Source organism: Puma concolor, chromosome D1, assembly GCF_028749965.1.
Source record: "Puma concolor isolate L17-30 chromosome D1, mPumCon1.1.hap2, whole genome shotgun sequence".
NCBI lineage: Eukaryota > Metazoa > Chordata > Mammalia > Carnivora > Felidae > Puma > Puma concolor.
The window spans coordinates 116,613,996-116,639,346 of record NC_141676.1 but is presented as its reverse complement, the minus strand read 5'-3'; the positions used below and the strand labels follow the sequence as shown (position 1 = coordinate 116,639,346).

General features: G+C 41.1%; 1 protein-coding gene across 5 annotated transcripts in view; it reads right to left on the bottom strand.

Annotated features, from left to right (window-relative positions):
• TRPC6 (transient receptor potential cation channel subfamily C member 6) overlaps window positions 1–25,351 on the bottom strand; it is a 134,726-nt gene that overhangs the window by 19,857 nt on the left and 89,518 nt on the right. For 2 of the 5 annotated variants that reach the window (XM_086679301.1, XM_086679299.1), the window contains exons 2-9: window positions 21,990–22,764; window positions 21,717–21,740; window positions 17,953–18,138; window positions 15,170–15,334; window positions 9,978–10,194; window positions 4,377–4,610; window positions 2,206–2,470; window positions 562–757 (exon numbers count right to left, since the gene is read on the bottom strand). In XM_086679301.1, coding sequence (XP_086535427.1) covers window positions 562–757; window positions 2,206–2,470; window positions 4,377–4,610; window positions 9,978–10,194; window positions 15,170–15,334; window positions 17,953–18,138; window positions 21,717–21,740; window positions 21,990–22,764 — 2,062 coding nt within the window. The remainder of the gene's footprint in view (window positions 1–561; window positions 758–2,205; window positions 2,471–4,376; window positions 4,611–9,977; window positions 10,195–15,169; window positions 15,335–17,952; window positions 18,139–21,716; window positions 21,741–21,989; window positions 22,765–25,351) is intronic. The other 3 variants (XM_086679302.1, XM_086679300.1, XM_086679303.1) reach the window with 3 other exon arrangements.

The window sequence follows — 25,351 nt, the reverse complement described above, 5'->3', positions numbered from 1 at the left end:
TTAGAGAACTACAGATCTCAGAATGTGCTTATGTTTATAAACACCCTGAAAGGTATACATGGATTTTTCTACATTCTGAAAAGAACACTATGAAAAATTATTCACTCTTTTGTTCGACACAAGATCATAAGTTTGATTACTTTGGGACACATTCCAAAATTTCTGGAATAAAAGTTTGTATTATCACTCCAGATTCGAGAAATGGTCACTTTCAAAAATCACTACAAAAAAGATTTGAACACTAGTGGTATTTGTAAGCAACAATTTTTAAAAATAAAATGTAAATTCAAGCTGATATGGTATTTCTAAGGTTTTTTTTTTTAAAAAACAATAATGAATCTGACATTTCTCCTCCTTATGACCTACTACCCACCACACACATTGATGTTGCATTTGGAACCAAAGAGTTAAAATTTTCTAGATTACTGGACAAACAACTATATGAAACAGGCAAAGAACAAAAGGAAACACAGCCTATATTTTCACCACCAATGAGGAGTTGATGCCTGGCATAAGTTAAAACATGTAGTCACAGACTATACACATGTACAGAAATCATACCTCAATTTCCTGGAATGAACTGTTGATCATTGCAATTAACATATTTAACAAAACAATGACCATTGTGACATTATAGACTCCATAAAGAACATAACCGATATTTTCAATGAATTTGTGATTATAGTTGATGACCACCGACTTCACTTCAGAAAGTCCAAATATAGCCCAGAACAGTGTCTTAAAACTCTCCTCAACTCTGGGGAAAAATAAAGAGAGAAAGGAAATAATACAGTGTATAAATGACAATAATACCATAATAAAAGTGAGTTGATTGTGTGTTTGCAAATTACTAAATATTCATGAGAAAATCCTTTACTTCTATGAACCTCGGTTTTCCTTTCTGTAAAATGAATACAATAGGTTTTATTTCCCAGAAGGTTGCAGGGCTGAAGTCATACTGTGCATATGAACCAGTCAGCTCAGTATCTGGCACATAATAGGCACTCAATAAATGTTATTAACATAACTTCATAACCACAGATACTAACATAAGTAATCCATGGCTTTGGTAATGGAGTGTTAAATGTATTACTTAATAAAAATAATACAATGTTAGAGTCTTATTAGGTTTCCTGCTCATCTATACTTCTACTCATATCCAATAACAGTGTGTGTCTTAAGGAAAATGTGACAATATAAACATAGACGCTGTAACCAAAATCACTGACAAGTCTTAGGTAGGAATTTCAATGCTTTACACATAATTACTGACCAATGCTAAGCCCAGCCTAACCCAGCTGGTTTCATTTCTCTGATAAACTGCACTTTATGAGAATAGGGCTAACAACAGGTTATGCTTCAGTTGATGCTTCATATTGGAACATGGACCACCTAACATCTGAGTAATCTATTCTAAGCATATTTTATAAAAAACCACTGTGGCCGTGGTGAACCTCAGTCAAAACTGGGGTTGATAACCAGGATCTTCTCAATGAGAAGATCTGACAAAATGAATTAGGAAAGAAGCGGTTTTCCCTGTGCACCACCCCCCCAAGAGCCTCTAATGAGAAGGCTGTACGAGTAGGAACACACATTCTAGAGTCATGGACAAGAGGTTACATACAGCCTGGCTTGTCCATACACTAGCATCTCTGTGAAATTCAGCAAATTATTTAACTTTTCTGAGCTTTGTTTCTTCTTTTTGTGAAACAGAGATAATGAAATGTTGTGAGTGGTATTTTCCCAGAAGAACTGGCACTAAAATGTTAACTAGTATTGCTTAATGATAGGAAGGTGCCTATATTTTCAAGTTCTTCCAATTAATTTAAAAATCCTCTCTCGGGGCGCCTGGGTGGCGCAGTCGGTTAAGCGTCCGACTTCAGCCAGGTCACGATCTCGCGGTCCGTGAGTTCGAGCCCCGCGTCAGGCTCTGGGCTGATGGCTCAGAGCCTGGAGCCTGCTTCTGATTCTGTGTCTCCTTCTCTCTCTGCCCCTCCCCCCTTCATGCTCTGTCTCTCTCTGTCTCAAAAATAAATAAAGTTAAAAAAAAAATTAAAAAAAAAATCCTCTCTCATTGCTAAAGAGAAACTGGAGATGGAAGTCTTCACTGAAACATTGTCTATCCCATAGACACATATGAACACACTTAAGCTATCCTATAATTAATCTGCAGTCTCCATCATCAAAACATCCAAGATGACATACGTTGTGAAAGCTTCATTTTGTTTTGCACCAATGTAGTAGGAGTAGAGGTTGAACATTCCAATCATAAAGGCCACAAACACCATGATGAATATGACCATGAACTTGAAGATGTCCTTCACTGTTCTTCCAAGTGATATCTGCAGAGGTCCAAAGCTTTCATTGGCTGGTAAAATATAAGCTATTCTTGAGAAACTTAGAACTACAGCAATTGCATAAAGACCTTCAGATATAATTTGAGGATCAGAGGGGTCCCACTTTATCCTGGCTAGGAAAGAGAAAACACAAGAGTTATCATGAGTTTTTTTAAGTTGTTTACTCAGGCAACTTCTTTTCTGCTACTAAAGAAATATAATTACATTAGCCATCAAGTCTCTAAAGGAAATCTGTTATCTTACAGGGCTTCTATAAGGGTCAGGTATATGGGAGCTTCTGAATATACTGAGAAAATGAGCCCCCTGGTCTGCCGGCAATTTTCCATAAGCATACAGCAAAATGGTTAAGAGCTAAAACTAGGGACGCAGCATATGAAAAAATTCCAGTGTGTGTGTGTGTGTGTGTGTGTGTGTGTGTGTGTGTGTGCGTGTGCACGCGCGCGCACACGTGCACACACATCCCTACCAGAAGAACAGGTACAATTATTTAACTTTTCTTACTTTCATTTTCCCATCTTTAAAAATGAGACAATACCACTCCACCTTCTCTCATCTACTTGCAAATTCATTAAGTCAATGTATAGTCAGTGTTCAGGAAGTGCTTGGTGCTGCATAATTGGTAGCATTAATTATTTAATCTTAAACTTATAATTACACTATAATGCAATTTGGGGCTTGCAAAGTGCAGTTATTTCAACTAGAAGTCATTTTTATTGATCACTCAAATAAGTATTTTTACCATAAAAATGTAGTAATTATTCATTTTTAAAAATTTTCTGGCATTATTATATTAGTTCATCAATAGTTCACCCAATATTAGTTCATTGGGTTAGTTCACCCAATAGCTCACCCAATAGTTCATTGGGTTCATCAAAACCCAATTAAGAAACCATTATGAGGAAAAATGCAAAACAATGCGTAAGAAAGAGGAAAAACATGATTTGCTGATTTGTATTTGCTTATTTGTTGGGAAGTAAAATTAGTAAAGGATACAAGAAACTAATAAAAGCAGTTTCCTTTTTTATAGTAAGTTAGTACAATGTATGGATAGCTTTGACTTTTTAGAATTCTGTATATGAAAAAGTATTAAACATTAAAGTAAATATTTTAAAAATAATAAAAAGATCTCTATGTGATCCAGCCAACAAACCCACGGAGATGTCAACTGAATGTTAACAGATTTCTTATCAGAGCATTATAGTAAGTACCAACAAGGGGTCTATTCTCCACCCACTAGGTCTCTTCAAGGAAGGGTCTTCCCTCAGCAAACAAAGGCATCTCTTTCCTCGCCCTCCCCCACCCTGAGGTGGATCACCTCATCTGACTCCTATTTTGGGACAGCAGATAAGCGAGCGCAGTTGCTTCGGCTCCACCCTCCTCTGCTCCTCCGCTAAGGGACCTCACACCACCATTGGCTCATTCCTGCCTTGGGGGGGACTGCCCTACCCATGTTGTCCAGAGACCAAAGGATGCACCTGCCTGATTCTGGAGGGAAATTTCACCGAGCCCCTTGGCTAGGAGACCCAGGACTATGTCATCTGCCTGGAACTTGATGGGTATTAGAGGCCACGCTCCAGCCTCTATCGCTTTGTTTTGTTTCTCATCTGCCTGGCAGGTTCGAAGCCTGGCAGGGAAACTGTGGTGTCGTGTATCAGGAGCCATCCAGAGACACCAGCAGCTCCCTTGCTGTCACACAGTTTATGTGTTTTGAATGGAAATGGTACTCAAATGTGTACTGTTTTTACTAGACAAGAAGAACAAAAAAATCTAAGACCTAAGACAGGCATTCCCAGTGGAGTTTGGTAGTTGTCAACTGATCGAGGAGAGAGAGCGGGAGGCATCCAGCCGGCAAGGAGATCAGGAAGGGAGAAGCCAAAAGCACACGTCTTCACACAGATGCTTCTGAAGATGCCAGTAATTCTGTGAGAACTGAGCAGGAGCCAAACTACTAGTCACTTCCTTTCATCAGAAAACTCTGCATATCTATTAACTTAAGTTGACTGTGCACTACAAACTCACCCAAATTGTAATACTTCACATTGTCTCCCAGTGTGACTTTGGTCAAGTCCTTCAAAGTATCATTTGCATCAATGATGTGTTGGGCTTTGGAAGCATGCCAAAATGCCATGAATCTCGCAATGAATGATGCAGCAAAGATCGCCAGCATACCAAAATCAAGCATATTCCACAACTCAAACAAGTATTCCTTGGGGCCTTCCGTCCAAATTTCTTTACATTCGGCCCATATCATGCCTGCATTGGAAAGGGGTTAAAATAGACCCAATTCAATTTCATTCCAGCTTTAGCTCTTCAACAGAACAAAGTAAGTTTGAAAGGTCTTGGCCTGACATTTGAAGCCCTTCAAAATCTGGCCTCTTCCCACCCGTCCAACCCTAAATGCCACGTCCCCACAAAAGCCACAGTCCAGCAGTATCAGTGCATCAGCTAAAAGCAGTCCGACAAGGTTCAAGCGTGTCCAAACAATCTCTGGTATCCACGGATCCTATACATAACAAGTGTATTTATGACATGTTCACGGCGGACTCTTCATAATAACCAAAACATCCAAACACAGCTGCTCACACAGGTAAAACCTAAGTGATCGTGGACCTCCACAGATGGGAGTATTATGCAGCCATGTAATATATATTTTAATTACTATGGAGTAGTGGCCACAAGCACAGACCTCACAGACCTCCAACTACAGGAACTTAATTGGCTAAGGGCCTCAGCAACCGCATTCTGGAACCGTGGGCGCTTTTCCCCCAAGGCCATGCTTCCCAAAGGCTGCTTCCAGCTGGTGACTGAAGGTACCCCTTCTTGGGAGACCCTGGGCTTCTCTGATGCCTGACTTCGGCTCAAGTATTTCCTGCCAGCTTTGCTGACCTGTCCTCAGACTGAATAGACATCTGAGATGCTTGTATCAGACCTTCCCTCCCTGCCCTCTTACCTCAGGATCAGACTTGCCTCCCCCATCTGACAGCCCCTGAAACCTTCCTCACTCCCCTCCCCATTCCCTCTCAGTGAACGCCCTTTAGCAAAACTGTTGGCATTTAACCCTGTCTCTGCCTGTGCTTCTTGGACGGCCTAAGACATGTTGGAAAATGTTTATGGCATAAACATTTAAACATGCTAGGTAAAGGAGTAAAAAGTGTCATAGAGTCTACGACTTTATGTTTAAAACCAGCACCATATAGGACTGCACAGAGTCACAGGAGCATATTATTCATGGTCACCTCCTGCTGGTGGAGTAGTAAAGACACTACACTCTCACAAGAAGTCAGCATGCTGCTTAGGAGCACAGGTTTGGGATCGGAGTGCCATGGCTTGGGACCCCGTTCGTCCACTCATTGGCAGTGTGATCTCTGGCACATTATTTAAACTTTCTAAAGCTCGGTTTGTAAAATGGGGACGACAGTGGTTTGTATCTACCTCACAGGGTTGTTTTAACACTTAAATAACGCGTGTAAAATGCACAGGGCATGTGGCACTTGGAAAAAATAACACCAAATATTTATTGAGCACTTACCATTTTAAATTTTCTATGACTGGCACATACTTTATCTTTTTTTAAAATTTTTTTTAAGGTTTATTTATTTTTGAGATAGAGGCAGACAGAGTGCGAGTGGGGGAGGGGCAGAGAGAGAGGGAGACACAGAATCTGAAACAGGCTCCAGGCTCTGAGCGGTCAGCACAGAGCCCGACGCGGGGCTCGACCTCAGGGACCGTGAGATCATGACCTGAGCCGAAGTCGGACGCTTAACTGACTGAGCCACCCAGGCGCCCCTACTTTAGCTTAATTTAAAGGATGTTACTGTGTTAACAAGATGTTGCTTTACACCATTACCTTTAAGATATTCTTTCCAACATTGTACCTACTTCTAGAGCCATCTGCAGAAATATAACCCAAGCTCCAATGATCGATCAAGCCTACCTCTATTAAGAAGTCTGTCGTAGTCCCCCGGCTGAAACTCATCTCCTCCCCTCCCCAGCAAGCACCTGCCCCACATCCTTACGCTCGTCATGACCCTCTATCACAGAGCCCACACACAGCTTACTGTGGGCTTTTCTCAAAACCGGCATTCTGCGCACACAGAGGAAGACAACTTCATTACTTACTTGAGTGCTTCCAAGGTACGAGGGATCTAGGACTGGATTCGCACCTATGCCAGTGGGTCAGGTTAAAACAAGAAATCCTGCCTGTGTGCTGGTACACACCCCCCAGGCACACAGTGAGCAGGAGTGAGGGAAGCCTCCTCCAGGCTGTCCCTCTGCAGGCTGCAGGAATGTGGAGTGCCTGCAGCACAGGGGCCGAGGCACCTCTGAACGCCATCCAGCCTAGTTGTGTAGGGCCTTCCGTCCTGCTGGACTGCAGCTTTTGTGGGGACGTGGCATTTAGGCTTGGACGGGTGGGAAGGGGGCAGATTTTGAAGGGCCTCAAATGTCAGACCAAGACCTTTCAAACTTACTTTGTTCTGTTGAAGAGCTAAGGCTGGAAAGGAAGGCTCTCCCCCTCCTCTCCCACCTGCCCGCCACCTTTCCTCTCCAGACATAGAATTCTTGATGAAGCCTCATCTTACCAAAGCTTAAAAAACAAAACACAGTGAATTAGTCTGCCTGAAGGAAGCTTCCGTCCTGTTCACTCCAAGGAGCCCTGGGGGCTGCCAGGCACAGCTGAGAACCCCCCAGCCTGGGCAGCTTCTCGGGGCAGGGGAGACTTCTACCTGGGTGTCGAGCCGGAGACAGGTGGCCAGACTGCTGAAGGCTGCCCGTCCCACAACTGGGTTTTCAGAAGAATCGCTTCAGTGTGGATGTGCCGCAACAGCAGAGAATGAGCAAACGCCCTCTGCCTCTAAACTTCTCGAAACAAAACAGAACCACCTGTGTGCTCATTCTGTCTATGCCCCAGGAAAGGCCGGTTTACCATGAAGCCTGAGCCCCGTTTCATCTTCTTTCTCTTCAGATGAGGCTCTCCAAATAAATAAGGGTCCTCTTACCCCCACCCTCCAGAGTGGTCTTTCCCAGTCTCCTCAAGAGCTGCTCCATGGCGGGGACACTCACTGCCGTGGCTGCTCTCCTGGACATGCTCCCGCGTGTGGCACTCAGATGTGGTCTGGACACAGACGGCTCACACAGTGCCCCCCGGGATCTTTGCACATCGGCATCACCAAGCGTGTCTCCCCCACTGTGTTCCTGCTGCACCCCCCTCTCAGGGGTCTCAGCTCGCCAGTCAGCCTCATCAAGCTCTCCTGCAGCTCAGTTCCATAATTCAGCATTCCAAGTTTGTCTCCAGTAAAAACTGGATAAATTTGCCTTCTGCGAACAATAGAAGGCCTCAAGCCCACCAGCTGACCCAAATAGGCCATTTCTTACTAATATTTCCAGAAGGCACAACAGCTTTCTTTCCAGAACAACTCCAAGAAGAAAACGATTATCCACGTCAGAAACCAACACACAAGTCTGACTAATGCTGTAATGCTGAAGCTGCCTGCTCTGGCTTTTCCTATAAACAGACCCTGTGAGCGAATCTGGGAATCTCAGGTAGAAAGGGTGCTGGGCCAGCAGTTCTAAGGAAAATGTATTCGTAACATTAAAAGTTAACATAACATTCCTGGTTTAGATTTCTAAGTGAAAAGGGAAAAACTTCTAATGTTTATAATAAAATATTAGTATGAGGTGCATTATATTTGATAAAGGATAAAAATGAACATTCATTATATCTAATCCCCTTACACAAAATTGAATGTTTTCAAAGTTTCATCTTGAACTAGAATCTTATCTTGCTTGTTTTCAGTAGGAAATACCACTCCTATATAAAAGTAACAGACACTCTCAATGAAAAGTCTAATAACCATAACTACCTGAAATTTATTAAACATCTCCTACGTGCCAAGCACTGTGTTACATACTTTATACTCACACACACAGACACTAGCACATAGGCGGTTAGTTTACTAAGATAAAGGCAATGTCCAAACGACTGTTCTTATTTTAAATCCAATGCTCTAAGTTGGAATGTAATTTATTTCTTGTAGTTCTGTGATATAAGGTAAGTATCAGTTACACTGGAAAAGAAGTAGTGAGAAATCACACTCTTCTTCTTTATCCAAGGCTTATATTACCCTCGGTGATGTAATTCACACGGTAAGCCCTCATTCCCATTTCTCCGGGGTGCTGTATTTTCTAGTATTTGGTGGGCATCTTCGCCTGAAAATCCCCAGGGCACTTCAAAGGCAACTACAACCCAGACTTAGTCATCAGCTTCTCATTCTCCAGGCACCAATGGTGATCGTCCCTCCGTTCTCTCCCTCTCAGAGAAGTGCAGCACCGCCGAGTGGTCCAGGGTGGAGTCCACATCTCTCCCTCCATGGGCACAGTGCACCACCAACTCCCCGAGGCCTGAGTCTCCACCCTCACCCTGCTCTCAGGGAGCCAGTGGTGGGCTCTCAGCCTCCATACTCACCGTCCTCTGGCTAAGATGTGACAGAGCCATCACCAATGCTGAAAGCCACCCTCAGCCATCTTGCCTCACTGTCTGCCATCACCCATGCCCTCAAAGGCACCTGCCTAACTCCTTACATTTCAAGGGTGCCTGGTGCACCCTAAGGCCCTAGCTTCACATGCAATGTTTCCACACCTTGTAGCGTCCGTACTCCCCCAAAACCTTCTGCCCAGCTAACACTACCTCATCTCCAAAGTCTTAGATGGAAGGTACCATCCAGGGAGGCCGCCTCTGCCCTTTCCACAACCCACCCCATTCTAGACTTAGATGTCCAGTCTGTGTACATTCACAGTACCCGAATCGTGCCTCAATTACAGTATTTGTCTCAGTGGTTTTCATTATTGATTTACTTATTGACCTCACCCCCACACTTAACTCTCCTGGCTGCAAGGACTGGGTCACATTAAGCTCAGGATCCTCCTGACCTAACGAAGGCACCACTTGCCTATTTAATCTATTCATTCGTAAAATCCGACTGAAATACCTTTCTCGTTTGCATTATGTTTAAGGGCAAGCCATGTGTACAATTGATTCTGATGACAAATAGTGTATTAGTTAAGACTGCTTTCCCTCTGCCTCACCTGTCATTGGGAGATCTAAAGGAAATTACTCAATCCTCACCTGAACATTGTAAATAGATGCTGGTATCATGTTACAGATTACAAAACCAAGGTGCAGGGAGAGTGTGTGAGTTCAGGCATGTGAAGGGCTTTGAACAGTTCTTGGTACATAATAAAGTTCAATACATGTGAATGACTATTAGCTTTGGTTCCCATTACATCTCAACATAAAATCATGCAGTCGTTGTGACATCTGAAGTCCTAGCTCTCCCAAAACATGAATGGGAGTACTTCGTCCCTGGCAGGATTCAATTAATACTATCTTATTGTTTCCTCCTGGGTTTTTCTTGGAAACTTAAAAAGCACATGGCATGTGACAAAGCTGTGCCCCAATAATGAACCCGAGATAACTGTGTTTTAAAAACAGAAAATGATGCACTGTATCGTGCGGAATGTATTTGCATAGCTGATGTGTGAAGGAATCAGTGTCATTCAAAGTGCTAAGCTGTGAAAAAAAAAAAAAGAACAAAACAAAGATGACACAATATCGGTCTTTACCTATTACCCAGGATATAATGAGCATCTCCATCCATGAGAAGCAGGACGTTTTCATCCTGAACAGCTGTTTTGCATTATCTGTGCTGGTTTCATTGGGAAGGAGTTTGGTGCCTTCAAATCTGTCAGCAGCATTCATCACCAGCAGCCCCAGAAAAATGGTGAAGGAAGCAGCGTGTGCCACAAACTTCATGAACGGTCCGCGCATAATCTTCCCCATCTGCCACAGTGCACAGCAAAAGAAAATCTTAACTTTGTTTTGTACACTTTGCAAAACACACACACGTGTGCACAAGAATAAATGTCTGGATACTGCAATATTCTCCTAAGAAGGTTACGTATATTTATATAATTGATGAAAGAACAGCAACCCTTTATGCTGTGCTAAAGCATAGCATCCACATATGCTGCTATTCTGGATTTATGTTTAAATAAATTAACTTTTGTGTTAAATGATACTTAAGTTCTAAAAATATTATATAACTCTGACAAATAGTATTTTACAACAAAAGGCAGGGCATGGTATCATCATCATTCATAAAAAGCAAACTACTTGGGGCGCCTGGGTGGCTCAGTTGGTTAGACATCCGACTTCAGCTCAGGTCATGATCCCTCAGTTCATGGGTTCAAGGCCCGCGTCGGGCTCTGTGCTGACAGCTCGGAGCCTGGGGCCTGCTTGCGATTCTGTGTCTCCCTCTTTCTCTGCCCCTCCCCTGCTCATGCTCTGTCTCTCTCACTCTCAAAAATAAACAAACATCAAAAAAAATTTTTTTAAGCCAACTACCTTACTAGGTACAAAGTGCTGAGGAGGCAGCAGTGAAACCACTGAACTGAATCTACTTTGCCTGGACCTTGGTCGACGTTGGCCTTGCTCGCTGCCCTTGTGTGTTTCACGGACACGCAAGCAATGCGGGTGTTGTGTGAACAATTCCAAGCAGAGAAATCCCCACTGAGGACAGGGCAGCAGGGCAGTTCCCATTATACATTCGGAACAATATCCTGGAAAGACACTGGATTGAAAATCCAAAATTTTCACGTCAGGTTCCAGTTTCATTCCCTCATTAGCTGAGTGGCAATGAGTAAATTTCCTAAACTATGTAAAAATCAGACTCTCTGTGTGAACTATGGAGGCAGTGAAAGCTCTTGTGCTTCTACAGGCCCGGATTAGTTTCCATCTGCGACGCACAAATCCCCCTCGCTACAGCAGAAGGATGCTTCGCGTCCGAGATGTGTCTCAGGGGCTCTGCGCACCCCCTAAGATGGTAACCGCCACCCAGGAGGTATGGACAGGACTCTTCCTTAGGAGAGGGTTCATAACTTCCAACAGCCTTTCAAGCGAACCTATTATTCCAGAAAAAAATGTGTAAATTGATAAACACACCACCAGCACTTAGCCAGCACTTGTTTGTGCCAAGTACTGTTTTCAGGGCTTTACTCTGTGAACTCATGTCACCATGACAATGGTTCTAAGAGCAGGTGCCCCTAAAATGTCACTGTTGTTGATGAAGAGGCTGACAAAGGTCCAGACACTGGCCTAAAAGTCACACAGCTCATACGTGGTGGAGCTGGAGCCTGAGAGCAGTTCTTGTTTCTGAGTTAATGCCTCTATATGGTTTACAAAACAATTTCATATTTTTTCATTGAGGTACATAAGTATGTCAGTTCTTCTAGAAAAAAAGAAGCTCCTTCTAATATTGAAAAAAGGTAAATAGAACAATGGAAGGAATATAATCAGTGTTCTCTGTTCCTACAGACTTTACTTGTTTATGTGGTTTTCAAAACCATAAAAGTTAAAGCTGAAATAAATCATACAGTTTAGTCCCTTCTCTCTTGGTATTTAGGATCTTATGTCAGAATATGAGAATGCATGTGCACACAAGTATTTATCTCACTGTATCTAGATCGAGCTAGCTAGCTAGCTAGCTTGAAGCCAATGGATCCAGAGAATTAGCTATATTTAGATATACTGCGGAGCCAATCCAAAGTTACTTTGTAAAACTCTGCTGTAATAATGTCTAAAAATCCTACTTTCATAAGAATACTCATTAGATTGAATCAAACAGTGTGTTTTTTTAAGATCCTGTTTAAGTAGAACTCTCAAATAATTGAGTAAGTGTAAAGCAAACACAAATGGGTAACACAGTAGGTTTGATTTTCTTTTGCCCACTGTCCTTAACTATGTTTCTGTACAAATATGAACTGTTACAGAGGTTGGGGATAAAAATGGAGTTGAGAATAAGCAGGTTGGATCACTCTGGGACATGAGGTGAACTGTCCTGGACAGTGTCCTGTCCCTCAGGGCAGAGTGTGCGATTCCCCACTTCCACTGGGGTGTGGCCCTTGTGTAATATTGGCTCCTTCTTGATTTTATTCAGAAGGGGGAGAAGAGACTCAAGCCAGGCATTTTTGCTGTTATGAAACATGCTGGTTTAAAGGGGGAAAAAGCAAACAAACAACAAGCAAACAAAAAGTTCATTGGCAGGAAACTAAAATGGTGTGTTCAGATATTTATCATACCCTCTATTTCTTATTACAAATCATTTAGAGTTTTGTTTCTCTTTTAACTAAGGGAGATTTTTGGCACCATTCAGTGGACTTTAAGAATTGAAGTGAGTTATCCATTTTAGTAAAATTTGTCATTTATACATTGTGGGATGTAAACAAATTTCTAATAAGGTTAAAGAAGGGCACTAATCAATCGAATAAGGTGAATAATTAATGCACCTGACAAATTTTTGAGGTTAAGCACTGAAAGAAATACTTGGCTTTAAATATTACATATTATACTTTTTTCAAGTATTTTTAATGACTAAATACCTAACTCCAAAAACCGATAGAAACAGAAAAGTTTGAAGATAGCTTAAGCTAAAATGGTTTGAAATCACAGCATGACCTATTTTTATTTTATTTTATTATTTTTTTAATGTTTACTTATTTTTGAGAGAGAGAGAGTGAGGGAGGGAGGGGCAGAGAGAGAAGGAGACACCGAATCCAAAGCAAGCTGGAGACTCTGAGCTGTCAGTCCCCTGACGCAGGGCTTGAACTCATGGACCATGAGCTCACGACCTGAGACAAAGTCGGATGCTTAACTGACTGAGCCATCCAGGCACCCCTGACCTATTTTTATTGTAATGACCATAAAACATATTTGGGTTATGGTGTTAAAAGAAAATAAGTGAAGAAAAGAAAGTTTCTGAAAGAAGAAAGCAGACTTGAGGAAAGAAAACCCAAATTTAAACAGGAACAGACTCTGTCAAGGTGCACAGGCTTGCAATTAGATGCCTTAATTTTCATGGATGTATTGGAAATTTTTTAGTATTTAAAATGATATTTTAAATAAAAGCATTAATTTTGAGCAATCTTCCCCCATAACCTGTGAATAATGTTTATGTTCACTGCTAAGGGAAAATTTGTGAAAATCGATTATATCATAATGCTTCAAAGGCTAAATAACAGGCAGTAAAACAGATTTTAGATATTAAAATAAAATACCTTAACAGTGTCCTTATAATTTAATTATTTGCCTCAAGGTTCCTACACAAGGATGAAAAACAGATGCCAAGAAAGAAACATGACCAGGGAAGAAGAAAATAGTAAAGGAAATCAGGTTAATTGGGATTCAGTCAAAATCTAAGAAATTCTACAGACTGCCCCAAATAGTCTCCTGTCAGAACAGCAAGCATTCTGAAAGGCATCATGCTTCAGAACTCACTGGATATGGAGAAGGACAAATACTCAGTTTAGGAAGATATTGTAATTTTACTGAGCACAGGGTAATCAGTGAACAAGGATAATTCAAAACATCCCCACCCCCACATACTTCATTCAGCTCACATCTCTGAAGACTTAGGAAATGTACGTTAAAGAGAGAAGAGACAGTAAATGCAAAGATGGAGCCCATGTGCCCATAAGGATGGGTCAGAATTTTTGTTTCAAAGTGAAATCTGTCATTTCTGTGAAAAGGGAACAAAAAGAAAACTGTACCTTTCTAGAAGAAAATCTATGCTGCAAATTTCTAATTCTAGTAAATCTCACTATTTTCATCATTTATGTTGTACTTATAAAAGCTCAGTTTTGGGGCCTTATCTTTTTAAAGGAAAAACAACGCATAATGATAGCTTTTACCCTCAGGAGAAAACGCCCAGTTTCCAGCGGGTTTCTATCATTGCCACCACAAAGAATAATGTTGTTCCCTCTCTGTAGAAAGTCTTGCACCTATAAACCATTTAGGAAGGTCCTAAGCTAAAGCATCAAGTATGTGACTATGTAATAAGAAGACAGTATGTTGGTAATGGGGATACATGTGTTTGCATCCATGTGTTACAAAGTTTGAAAATGAGTCAGGCCCACGTTAAGAACAGCAGATATTGAACTGGCATTTTCACAGAGCACACGGATGGTCCAGCTGACATTTCAGCCACATAGCTTTAGAATTATTTCAGTCTGACTTTCAGATTTGAAACTTAAACGTTACAGAAATGTGGTTTCAAAAACAAGGAAGAATAAGATTTTTGGCAATGCAATTCTGTGCCTGTTAACAGACTGATAGGTCCACATGTTTCACACTTGTTCCATCACACTAAAGAAAGGCTGGATCCATCTGAACACATTTTCACCAAAGTCTGGGCACATGGATTTTGCTGATAGGCTATCTTTGCTGTCCAGTTACGGATTACTCCATCCCTAAAGTAAATATTCTTGACTGAACCAAGCATCACATTAGAATTTACATGACTATTCTTTATTTAGATTAAGATTTATCTGGTAATATGAGCTAAATAAATACAAAAAAAAAAACTTTAATCTCAAACTTTGTCAAAGGAGGAATAAAAGATAAAAAATGTTTATCTTTTAGGATTATATTTGAAATATGTGCTCAATGCATACTATAACCTCAAAACATATATGAATTAGACATGCCTACAGAGAGGATGGAAACATAGTAACTAGGTTTTCTTTCTCAATTTAACAGTGGTGCTATTGTAGGTTAATTTTCTACCCACTTTTCCCCTTATTTCCTATAGCAAATAGATGTCATTTTTGTAATATTAAAATCAATAATATTATTTAAACCCAACTCTGACATCTATGAAATTTTCATTTGGAAAACAGAATTTTCCTTGCTTAACTGGCTCTGATATATACAGCTTGACCTACTTGTAGGTGACGATAAGGTCCAGGCTTCACAGACATACCTTGCTGCATGGAGCAAACCAGTAAATGAGAGCCAGGAAGGGCAATCCGACAGCAACCGCCAGGACCACGAGAAACTTAACCGCCATGGTCTGCTGCCGCAGACCGGAGAGGTTCTCATACCATATGGACAGAAGCTGCTGTTGACAGTTTGGATGAGCTACAAACTAGCAGGGAAGTGACAAAACATTTAATAGCTTGATTAAAGAAAAGTTCACCAACTCTTGGATTCTAAATATTTTGTTCTGTGGTTTCCCATGAAAACTACTGTTAGAAATAAAGAGTAAACATAGAACATCTAGCTGACAAGCATCAAGCAAGGCGGCAGGAGGTTCTAACATGTATTATATAAACTCGAAGATTCCAACTTATCAAATTTTTCCTTTATAACTAATGGGATTTCCTTGAAAGTATAGAAAAAATTCTGAAATTTAATATTATAAAAAGATTCGTAAATGCTTCACATAAGGACTTTTACATTTATATGTTATTTTCCATCTAGAAACAGTGATGTAAAGATCCTACTGGCCCAGGGGTGCCTGGGTGGCTCAACTGGTTAAGCATCAGACTCTTGATCTCGACTCAGATCATGATCCCAGAGTTGTGGGATCCAGCCCTGCATTCCTGCACTGGGCTCTGTGCTGAGCATGGAGCCTGCTTGGGATTCTCTCTTCCTCCCACTGCCCCTCTCCTGCTGCTCTCTCTCTCTAAGAAGAAAGAAGGAAGGAAGGAAGGAAGGAAGGAAGGAAGGAAGGAAGGAAGGAAGGAAGGAAGGAAAAAGAGAAAGAGAGAAAGAAAGAAAGAGAGAAAGAGAGAAAGAGAGAAAGAAAGAGAGAGAAAGAGAGAGAGAGAGAGAGAGAGAGAAAGAAAGAAAGAAAGAAAGAAAGAAAGAAAGAAAGAAGGAAAGAGAGAAAGAGAGAGAAAGAAAGAGAAATCCTACAGGCCCAGATGTTTAAATACTTTCTTAAAACAGCATGCCATCTGTTCTGCACTGACCTACAATGCTAAACTTATTAACTCCCATTTGTATATGGGTCTGCTTCTGGACTGCCTATTCTATTCACTGATGTATTTTTATTTCTGTGCCATAAATTCTTTCAATTAACAAAACTTTATAATTAAATTTTACTTGTTATTTTTCAGAATTTTTAAATTCTCACATATTTATTTTCTACAAAGAATATATGGCAGGGGGCAACATTATTTAATCTACAAAAAGCAACAATGCAAAATAAAAATTGATAAAAAATGTTGAAAGGTTAAAAGAACTACAAATGCTTAAGGATGGCTCATCTCGAAGATCATTAAAACAAGAAACAATGTTTATCTTCTCAGAGTTGCAAGATTTAATAACACCTATTGTGAGTAGAAAAAATAAGCCCTCTCATACACCTCTGGCATGTATGTAAACTGCTGCACTGTTTTTAAAGAAAACTTAGCAAATGTTTTAAATTAACAAAAACCTGAAGAAAGTAATAAACACCCTTAAATAGTAAGCTGATTAAATGAAATAGTGATATAACAACACAGCCTTTGAAAAGATGAGATGGATGTTTATTTACTGAAATGTGAAGATGTACAAGATATGAATTTGTGGAGAGTAATATAGTGGAGAGAAACTACTCTCCATTAAGAATTGAGAAGACAGGGGTGCCTGGGTGACTCAGTAGGTTGAACATCAGACTCTTGGTTTCGGCTCAGGTCATGATCTCATGGTTTGTGAGTGTGAGCCCCCGCTTCAGGTTCCATGCTGATAGCAAGGAGCCTGCTTGAGATTCATTCTCTCTCTCTCTCTCTCCCTTTCTCTCTCTCTCTCTCTCTCTCAGCTCCTCTCTCTCTCTCTTTCTCTGGAAATAAATAAATAAACATTAAGAAAAAATAATTGGGAGGATCAAGGGAGCCTGGCTGGCTTAGTCAGTGGAACATGCAACTCTTAATTTTGGTGTTGTGAGTTCAAGCCCCACGGTGGGTATAGAGAGGTTGCCTAAAAGTAAAATCTTAAAAAAAAAAATTGGGAAGATAGAAAGGGGGCATATCTATACTGTTTTATCCTTAAAAGTATAGTTTTGGGGCGCCTGGGTGGCGCAGTCGGTTAAGCGTCCGACTTCAGCCAGGTCACGATCTCACGGTCCGTGAGTTCGAGCCCCGCGTCGGGCTCTGGGCTGATGGCTCGGAGCCTGGAGCCTGTTTCCGATTCTGTGTCTCCCTCTCTCTCTGCCCCTCCCCCGTTCATGCTCTGTCTCTCTCTGTCCCAAAAATAAATAAACGTTGAAAAAAAATTAAAAAAAAAAAGTATAGTTTTAAAGATACGTAACCTAAGAAAGCAATCAACAATGGGAAGTGCTGCATGAAGACAGAGACTGAAAATGCCCCACAGATACACAAGGTGCAGGAGGAGATTCAAATGTTCTAAAGCAGGAACTGAGGGCACTGGTCCTGGATCGGAACACAACAGATGGGACCTGGAACGGAGTCTCAAACACTGATGTTCCTCTCACATGACCAACGCCTTACCATCTGGACACACGAAGTCATTTCTATACCATTAGTTAAGTAAAGGAGAGTGGCTGGCAATCAGGGCATAAACACGTCCAGATGTCACAGACTTGTGTGGAGTGTAGGTTACATGACTCACAGCCAAGCACGTATGATTAGAGAAACTGCCTCATGCAACTAACTGTTGGTTAGAAAAACCCAGCTCGAGCTGATTATGCCAACTCTTCAGCCTTATACAGCAGCAGTAAGAACGGAAATGATGTAAATGGGGCTTCAGGTCTGGCCTTACTTTTTTTACTTCATATTTAATGGCAAGTTTCAAGCGGCTGAGATTTGGACGGCTGTGATCTCCCCCACCATGATACACTTCGATGTTCCCATTCAGAATGGCCTCCACTTCTTCGGTATTTCTGCACAGATCAAGGAGTCCAACAACAAAATCCTTGCACTGCATTGACAGTTTTTTGTAGTCATTCTGGGAAAGACAAAGCAAAACAAAAAACAATAATGGAGAAGTAGCACATTTACTAGGTGACGCAGTGGAATTTATCAGTCACTTGACAGTTGGGAGAGGAAACAAACAGAAAAATTCTATCTTTGGGTTTACTGTTCTTTTAATGTGCTTTAACTGCTGTTCTACTGAGTGATTTCTGAAGTATCTTAGCACCATAAAGATGTTCTTCATATCCAAAGAAAGGAAATTTATCTAAAACATTAGCAAAGCTATTGAATAGCGTACTGTGCCCAAGTCACCTATAGGATCAGGAGAATATGAAGTAAGCAACTTTTCCCACAGCAGGATCCTACCACTTTGCATACATCATGTCTCATGTTCATGACTTCACCAGCAAGCACATCATGTACATTTGGTAGATCTTTGTAAGATCGTGTAAACTGTTGGTAAACTTGAGAAACACAGGGCATTTGGAGAGATTCCAGAGAAAAGCAAACATATGTCATTTATCTATTTAATAAATTGTGTTGAGAAACTTAGCGTACCAAAATCAGGGTCCAAGACAAGATCTAATATAAAATCTGAAAACCAGGATTCTTCTTTGGAGAAAAGAAAACTTAATGCAAATGCTTCTGTTGTAATTTGTTGATGATGACCTAATGTTACGTTGGGAAGACTTAGGAAGTATAGATTATATTCAAACATAAAAAATTCACATCTTGAAAAGATGCCCTACATCACTGATGACCAGAAAAATGCAAATCAAAACCATAATGAGATACCACCTTACATCTGTCTGAGTGGCTAAAATCAAAAAGACATGTGTTGCCAAAGATGTGGAATAAGAAGAAGCCCCCATGCACTGTTAGCAGGAATATAAATGGTACAGATGTGGTGGAAAGCAGTATGGAGGCTCCTTAAAAAATTAAAAATAGAAATACCATAGGATCCAGTAATTTTAACACTGGATATTTACCCAAAGAATATGAAAACACTAATTCTAAAAGATACACGGACCCTGATGTTTGTTGCAGCATTATTTACAATGGCCAAGAAATGGAAGCAGTCTAAGTGCCCATTGATAGATGAATGGGTAAAGAAGATGTGGTGTGTATGCTATGGAATATCACTCAGCCATAAAGAAGAACGAGAACTTGCCATTTGTGACAACATTATGGTATTATGCTAAGTGAAATAAGTCAAATAGTGAAAGACAAAGGCCATAGGATTTCACTTACATGTGGGCTCAAAACAGACAAACAAAGCAGGAACAGACCCACAAAAAGACTGGTGGATGCCAGAGAGGAGAGGCATGTGGGGGATGGACAGAATGGGTGGAGGGGAGTGGGAGGTAAAGAATTCTAGTTATGAAATGAATAAGTCAAGGGGATAAAAGGCATAGAGTCAGAAACACAATCAGTGATACTGGAATTGTGCTGTTAGGGGACAGATGGTGGCTATATGCACTTGTGGTGAGCACAGCATGATGTGCAGACATGTTGAATCACCATGTTGTGCACCTGAAGCTGATGTGACACTATGTGTCAACTATATGTCAATTAAAAACACAACTCTGTCTAATGTATATACACCAGGTATTAACATCTTCATGCAGGTCTTTCTAATACTTCCTCCCCCTTTTTTCTCTTACATTGAAATAAGGCCATTTATAGGTCAATGTTAATCAAGAAAACCTATCAGCTTGAGTTTGTTGCATGGCAAATGGATTATATTACCTAATTTAACCTTTAGGTCACCTTGCTCAGTTTGGTTAAATAATGTGTCCAAGATCATGTAGCCGCTAAGTGTCAAAATCAAACATTAAATCCAGCTGTTAGGCCCCAAACCCTCTGCCTTTAAGGACTATGCCACTTTGTCCCTTCTTTGTAGAAAGCTTTTCTATTTTGAAAAGTGGGAAGAAGTAGGAAGCACGTAGGGCAAACACTATTCCCATTTTCCACATCAAAAAACTAAGGCTCCCTGAGGTCACATAGCCTCAGTGGCAGAGTTTACTCTTAGAGTTATAGCTTTGCTAGTTATTTCCGCCATCCTGAAGCCGCTGGTGTGTTTAGAATGAAAATGTCCCTTGGGAGAATCAGGAGAGGAAGATGGTGCAGTTCGAGCAGCTCTGGATGTTAGGCAATAAGGAGGTATTTTAGGGAAGCCTATATGGGTGTGGGTGCAGCACCTACCTGGGCTCCTCTCTGTAAATCCTGCCAAGTGACCTATTACAATTCAGTGGCTTCTAAACAGGCTATGCCTTCCTAACTGCGGGTCCAAACAGACTCCATGAAGGCAAACTGATGAAACAAATTCTGCCTAACGGAGACTGGCTCATGCTCCTTCTAAACAGGTATCTAGTCAGACAGTACAAGGAAGTCACAAGGAAACAGCTTTATCCTTTTCATGAAACAGTCAGTTAGGGTCACAGGGACAAATGTTAAGGTGTGCAAGTACATATGTTCCCCATGTCCACTGTCTATAGAGTGGTTAGGGGCTTGGGTTTTTCCACTCAAATACACCTGTAATCAAATCGCAGATCCTTCAGTTTTTAGCCATGTGATCTTAGATAAATTAAAATCATTCCATGAGGTAGGTGCTATTATTATTCCCATGTTACAAATGAGAAAACTGAGTGTTAGTTAGATTAAATAAGTGTTAAAGAAACTACACGTGCAGGGGCACCTGGGTGGCTCAGCTGGTTGAGTATCTTGGTTTCGGTTCAGGTCACGATGCCAGGCTGGTGAGATTGAGCCCCGCATCAGGCTCTGCGCTGATAGCTGCAGAGCCTGCTTGGGATTCTGTCTCTCCCTTTCTCTCTGTCCCTCCTCTGCTCATGCTTGCTCTCTCTCAAAATAAATAAGTAAACATTAAAAAAAATAGCTTTAAGAAAAAAGATTGTCTCTCTCCCTCTCTCTCTGCCCCTCTCTGCCTCAAAAGAGAAAGAAAGAAAGAAAGAAAGAAAGAAAGAAAGAAAGAAAGAAAGAAGAAAGAGAAAGAAAAGGAAAGAAAAGAAAAGAAAAGAAAAGAAAAGAAAAAAGAAAAAAAAAGAAACCACACATGCAAAGTACTTCGCATGGTGCTGAGCATTTGGCAAGCATTCCATAAAACACATTTATTTTATTCTATATCATCAAAGGCAAGATCTGAAAACAGGCTGTTTCTTGACATTTGTAAGTATCCTTGCAGCTAAAGGCAAAATTTATCTTGCTCTGAAACGTCTTTTCCCTCTTTCTCAGCCTCCTCAAATCCTATGCATTCTGCCCATACGCAGCTGAAATGCCATGTACCTGTACCTTCCCTGAAAACTAATCTGAATCAAATGTTGCTTCCTCTGGATTCCACAGCACATCACTTACAGTCCATCTAGTGACTTCACTTCTCTCTATATTGTATATATTTACGTGTGCATGTGTCTCTCAAGTCACCGTGACTTCCACCAGCTTATTCATCTTTCTGGCCTCAACAGCACTTCTCGCCATGCTGTGAACACAGACACAGTTCCAGAGGAAACAGAACCTGGCTGTAGGGTACAGCACGCCTGGACTCTGGTCCCAACTCTGCCAATCACCAGTTGTTGGTCTTGGGCTTTAACTGACCTTTCTGTGCCTCCATGTCTTCATCTGCAAAGCAAGTAAGGTTCTCAAGGTTGTGATAAGAATTAGACATAAATGTAAAGTCTATAGAACGTGTCTAAATGGTGGTGACCACAAGTGTTACGACATATCATTGTAACAAAGAGCTTGTTGAAAAAAAAATACAAAATTACCTCCTGTCCGCAGTAGCTAGCACAATCCTCAGCACCTATGGAAGCTTATGAATACACCTTGACTGATGAGTGAAGAGTGCAGTCCTTAACGTTACAGACCTACCTTGAACTCCTTCTCAATGTTGGCCAGCACGGCCAGCTCATTGCTGAGTTCTAAAGCTGTCATGACTGGGTCTTCACTAGACAGTGACAGGTAAGCTGGACTTGCCAGGCCCTTGTAGGCATTAATCCTAGATCTGGAGTGACTAAAGGAGTCATGCTTCTGTTTCTGGCTGCACTCACTGCACTTGCAGAAATAGTCATGAGGCCGTTCAATCCGAGCACCCTTCCGCAAGAGGGTATGCACGATTTCATATTCCTGGCAGTGGGCGGCCAGAATGATTGGAGTCACATCATGAGAGAACCGTGTTCCATCTTCATCATAGGCATAAAAATCATCTTGCTGCAGTTCCGACTGGCTGGGGCTGGTTGCTAACCTCTTGCCTTCAGCAAAAGCTGGATGACTGAGAATAGCTTCCACAATCCGAACATAACCTTTACTAATAGCTAGAAGCAAAGCATCCCCAACACGAGAGAGGTTTTCTTTCTTGAGAAGAAGTTCTGTAATTTCCAGATGCTCGTTGGCCACGGCCAACTGCAGGGCATTCTGGCCCATGTAATCCACACAGTTAACATTGAGGGACAGACATTCTTCTAACATCTTCCTCACCACTGGGATGTTGCCATATTCAGCAGCATCTAAAAAACGTTCCTCCTCAATAGATAAGCTTGTTGAGCGATCGTTAAACATGTAAGCTGGTCCTCGGTTGGCTAACCTTCTCCCCTTCTCACGGAGAATCGTCTGCCGCCGGTGGGCCAGTCTGTTGTCGGTGTCCTGGCTATAAGGAAATAGAAAGATTGGGAACAAATCATATTAAGAGCATTTTAGTGAGCCAAATGACTTGCCATTCAACTAATGCAGCCCTCAAGTATATGAGATGTTGTCTCATCATCTCTAGACCAACTGTAATAGAAATGAGAATGCATTTATTTGTTAATGGATTCCAAGAACTTCTTTAAGAAAGCCAAGCACTTTGCAGATTTTAATGTTTCCATTTGGAGTGGAGACTCTGGCAATTCCTATAATCTCTCTGTGCCATTGAAATAAGGATTAATGTGAGTGTTTCAATCACAGATAGTATAAGAAAGACCCACAATCAGTCACCAATATTATATACAGTGTGAAAATATTAAAAAATAGAGAAAATAGTAAATCCATTCAACACATACTTACTGGTTCCCTCCTATGCCAGGGCCAGGCACTGTATAAGGCCCAGGAAAATCAATGGTGACAAAAGTAGAAACTTCTCTGCCCTTATGAATCTTATACTCTACTGGGAGAAACTGGGAACTAGAACATTGCCTTGTTATCAGTTGTTTGTCATGATAAACCTATAGCAGGGTTATGCAGCATAGCTTCCAGGAGAAAGTTAAAGGCTAAAAATGGAAGGATGAGTACAAGTCAAGTGAGGGTGTGCTTTAGGAGGGTGGGACAGAGGTTGGGTACAGGTAGAGCGCTTTTTCCAATGGAAGGGTCAACCAGACACTATAGCACAGGTTTCATTAATAGGAACAGTTAAGACTTGGACTCTGCCAGGTGTTCTAAAAATCACTGGAAATGAGAACATTATGAGTAAGGCACAGGTGGGAAGGAACACTTCTGTGATGGAGATGGGTCAAAGAGATGGCCAGCCTTTAGTGCAGGCCTTCAGTCTGTGATAGGAGACAGTGATCCCTTCTCTAGTCAAATGCTACAATGGACATTTTCTTCCTTATTGATTTATAACTGTATGTCTTAAAGTTTACGGCTCAATCCTTATCACTGTCACTAACCACAGACTCAAAGGTACAATTCACTGCAGAACAGGGAAGGGCCATGTTAGGAGGGTGGGGGCTGAAAGGAAGGAAAAAGGTGTGGTTGGTGATAGATATGATAGATGTTTCCTCTCTTTGTAAATGTTTCCTAGAGCCATCCCTCTGAAGACTGTCACAAATTTCCCAGTATGAAGACAACTTAAATTGGTCCAAAGACCCCATAAATGATCTTCCCCTCCAATGTGGCCTAAATATCTTTCTCTACGAGTCCTTAACCATCTTGATATCCAATATCCAGGTAGTGTTGTCTACGGTTGTGTGATTCCCAAAGAAATAGCAAGATGTCAGCCAACTCACAAATGATTATGATTCTCCAAGGAGCTTGAACAGTATGCTGCCATATTAACCAATGTTTTCCATAGACTCATTCAACAGTGAGCCCTCCAGCCATCCATGGTGTCTCTTCAAAAGTGACCAGCCTGATGTGTTATTTTTTTTTTAATTTTTTTTTTAACGTTTATTTATTTTTGAGACAGAGAGAGACAGAGCATGAACAGGGGAGGGTCAGAGAGAGGGAGACACAGAATCTGAAACAGGCTCCAGACTCTGAGCTGTCAGCACAGAGCCCGACGCGGGGCTTGAACTCACGGACCGTGAGATCATGACCTGAGCCGAGGTCGGCCACTTAACCGACTGAGCCACCCAGGCGCCCCCCTGATGTGTTATTAAAGAGACAACTTTGTAAATTTAAAAAATGATGTCAAGGGCAATGGCTACAACACTAGTAATTTCTAAAGTCAGTCTTTTGATATTGTATGGGGAACTTTTCTTAAGTATTAAGGGAATGATTTCTACATGTATTTTGCTTTCTGTAACTACTGCTTTGTTTTCCATTCCATTTTTAATGTTATCAAAGTTGTGCACATACACAAATAGAGGACTCTATATGCTTTATGAAAACAGCAGCCCTCTGTGTTTCATTTTCCCCACTTCCTGATCCCCAGAAGCAATAATGTCAATATTTTAGCTTATTATTTTACAATTTAAAAACTTACAGCCATATAACTTATTAATATTGTTATTTCTGAATTTCCAGGTTTGCAATTATCTATGGAATTCTCACCAAAGGTGAAATTCAGCCCACTTTAACAATCTCCCTGCCCCTGCACACACACCCACATGGACACACCTCAAACACACCTCATGGTCCTTTATCATTCCAGAGTAGTTGCAGCATAACTTTGGCTAGATAACTACAATAATACAGTGACAGTCCTAGCTGTGACAAGGAGTGTACCATGGTGTCTTTCAGGATACTACTTCCCTATGTCCTGAAACCCAGTTGTTAATAATTCTCTTCCTGTATTCATATGCTTAATGTTCTGTGTACTTATGACCAATGCAACAAAATTCTACTCTCCTTTGGTCTAAATCTTGTTTTAATTCATCCAACATCCTATGTATTTTTTTAATTTTAGCCTCTTGAAGAGTCTTTTCTGTAGCCTCCTGATCTGCTAACCTGGACATGGTTACAGTCTAGACTCAAACGTATGTTGTCTTTGAATCTTCCTTTGGCATCATCCCAACAATTCTCTTTGCTTTGCTTTTATG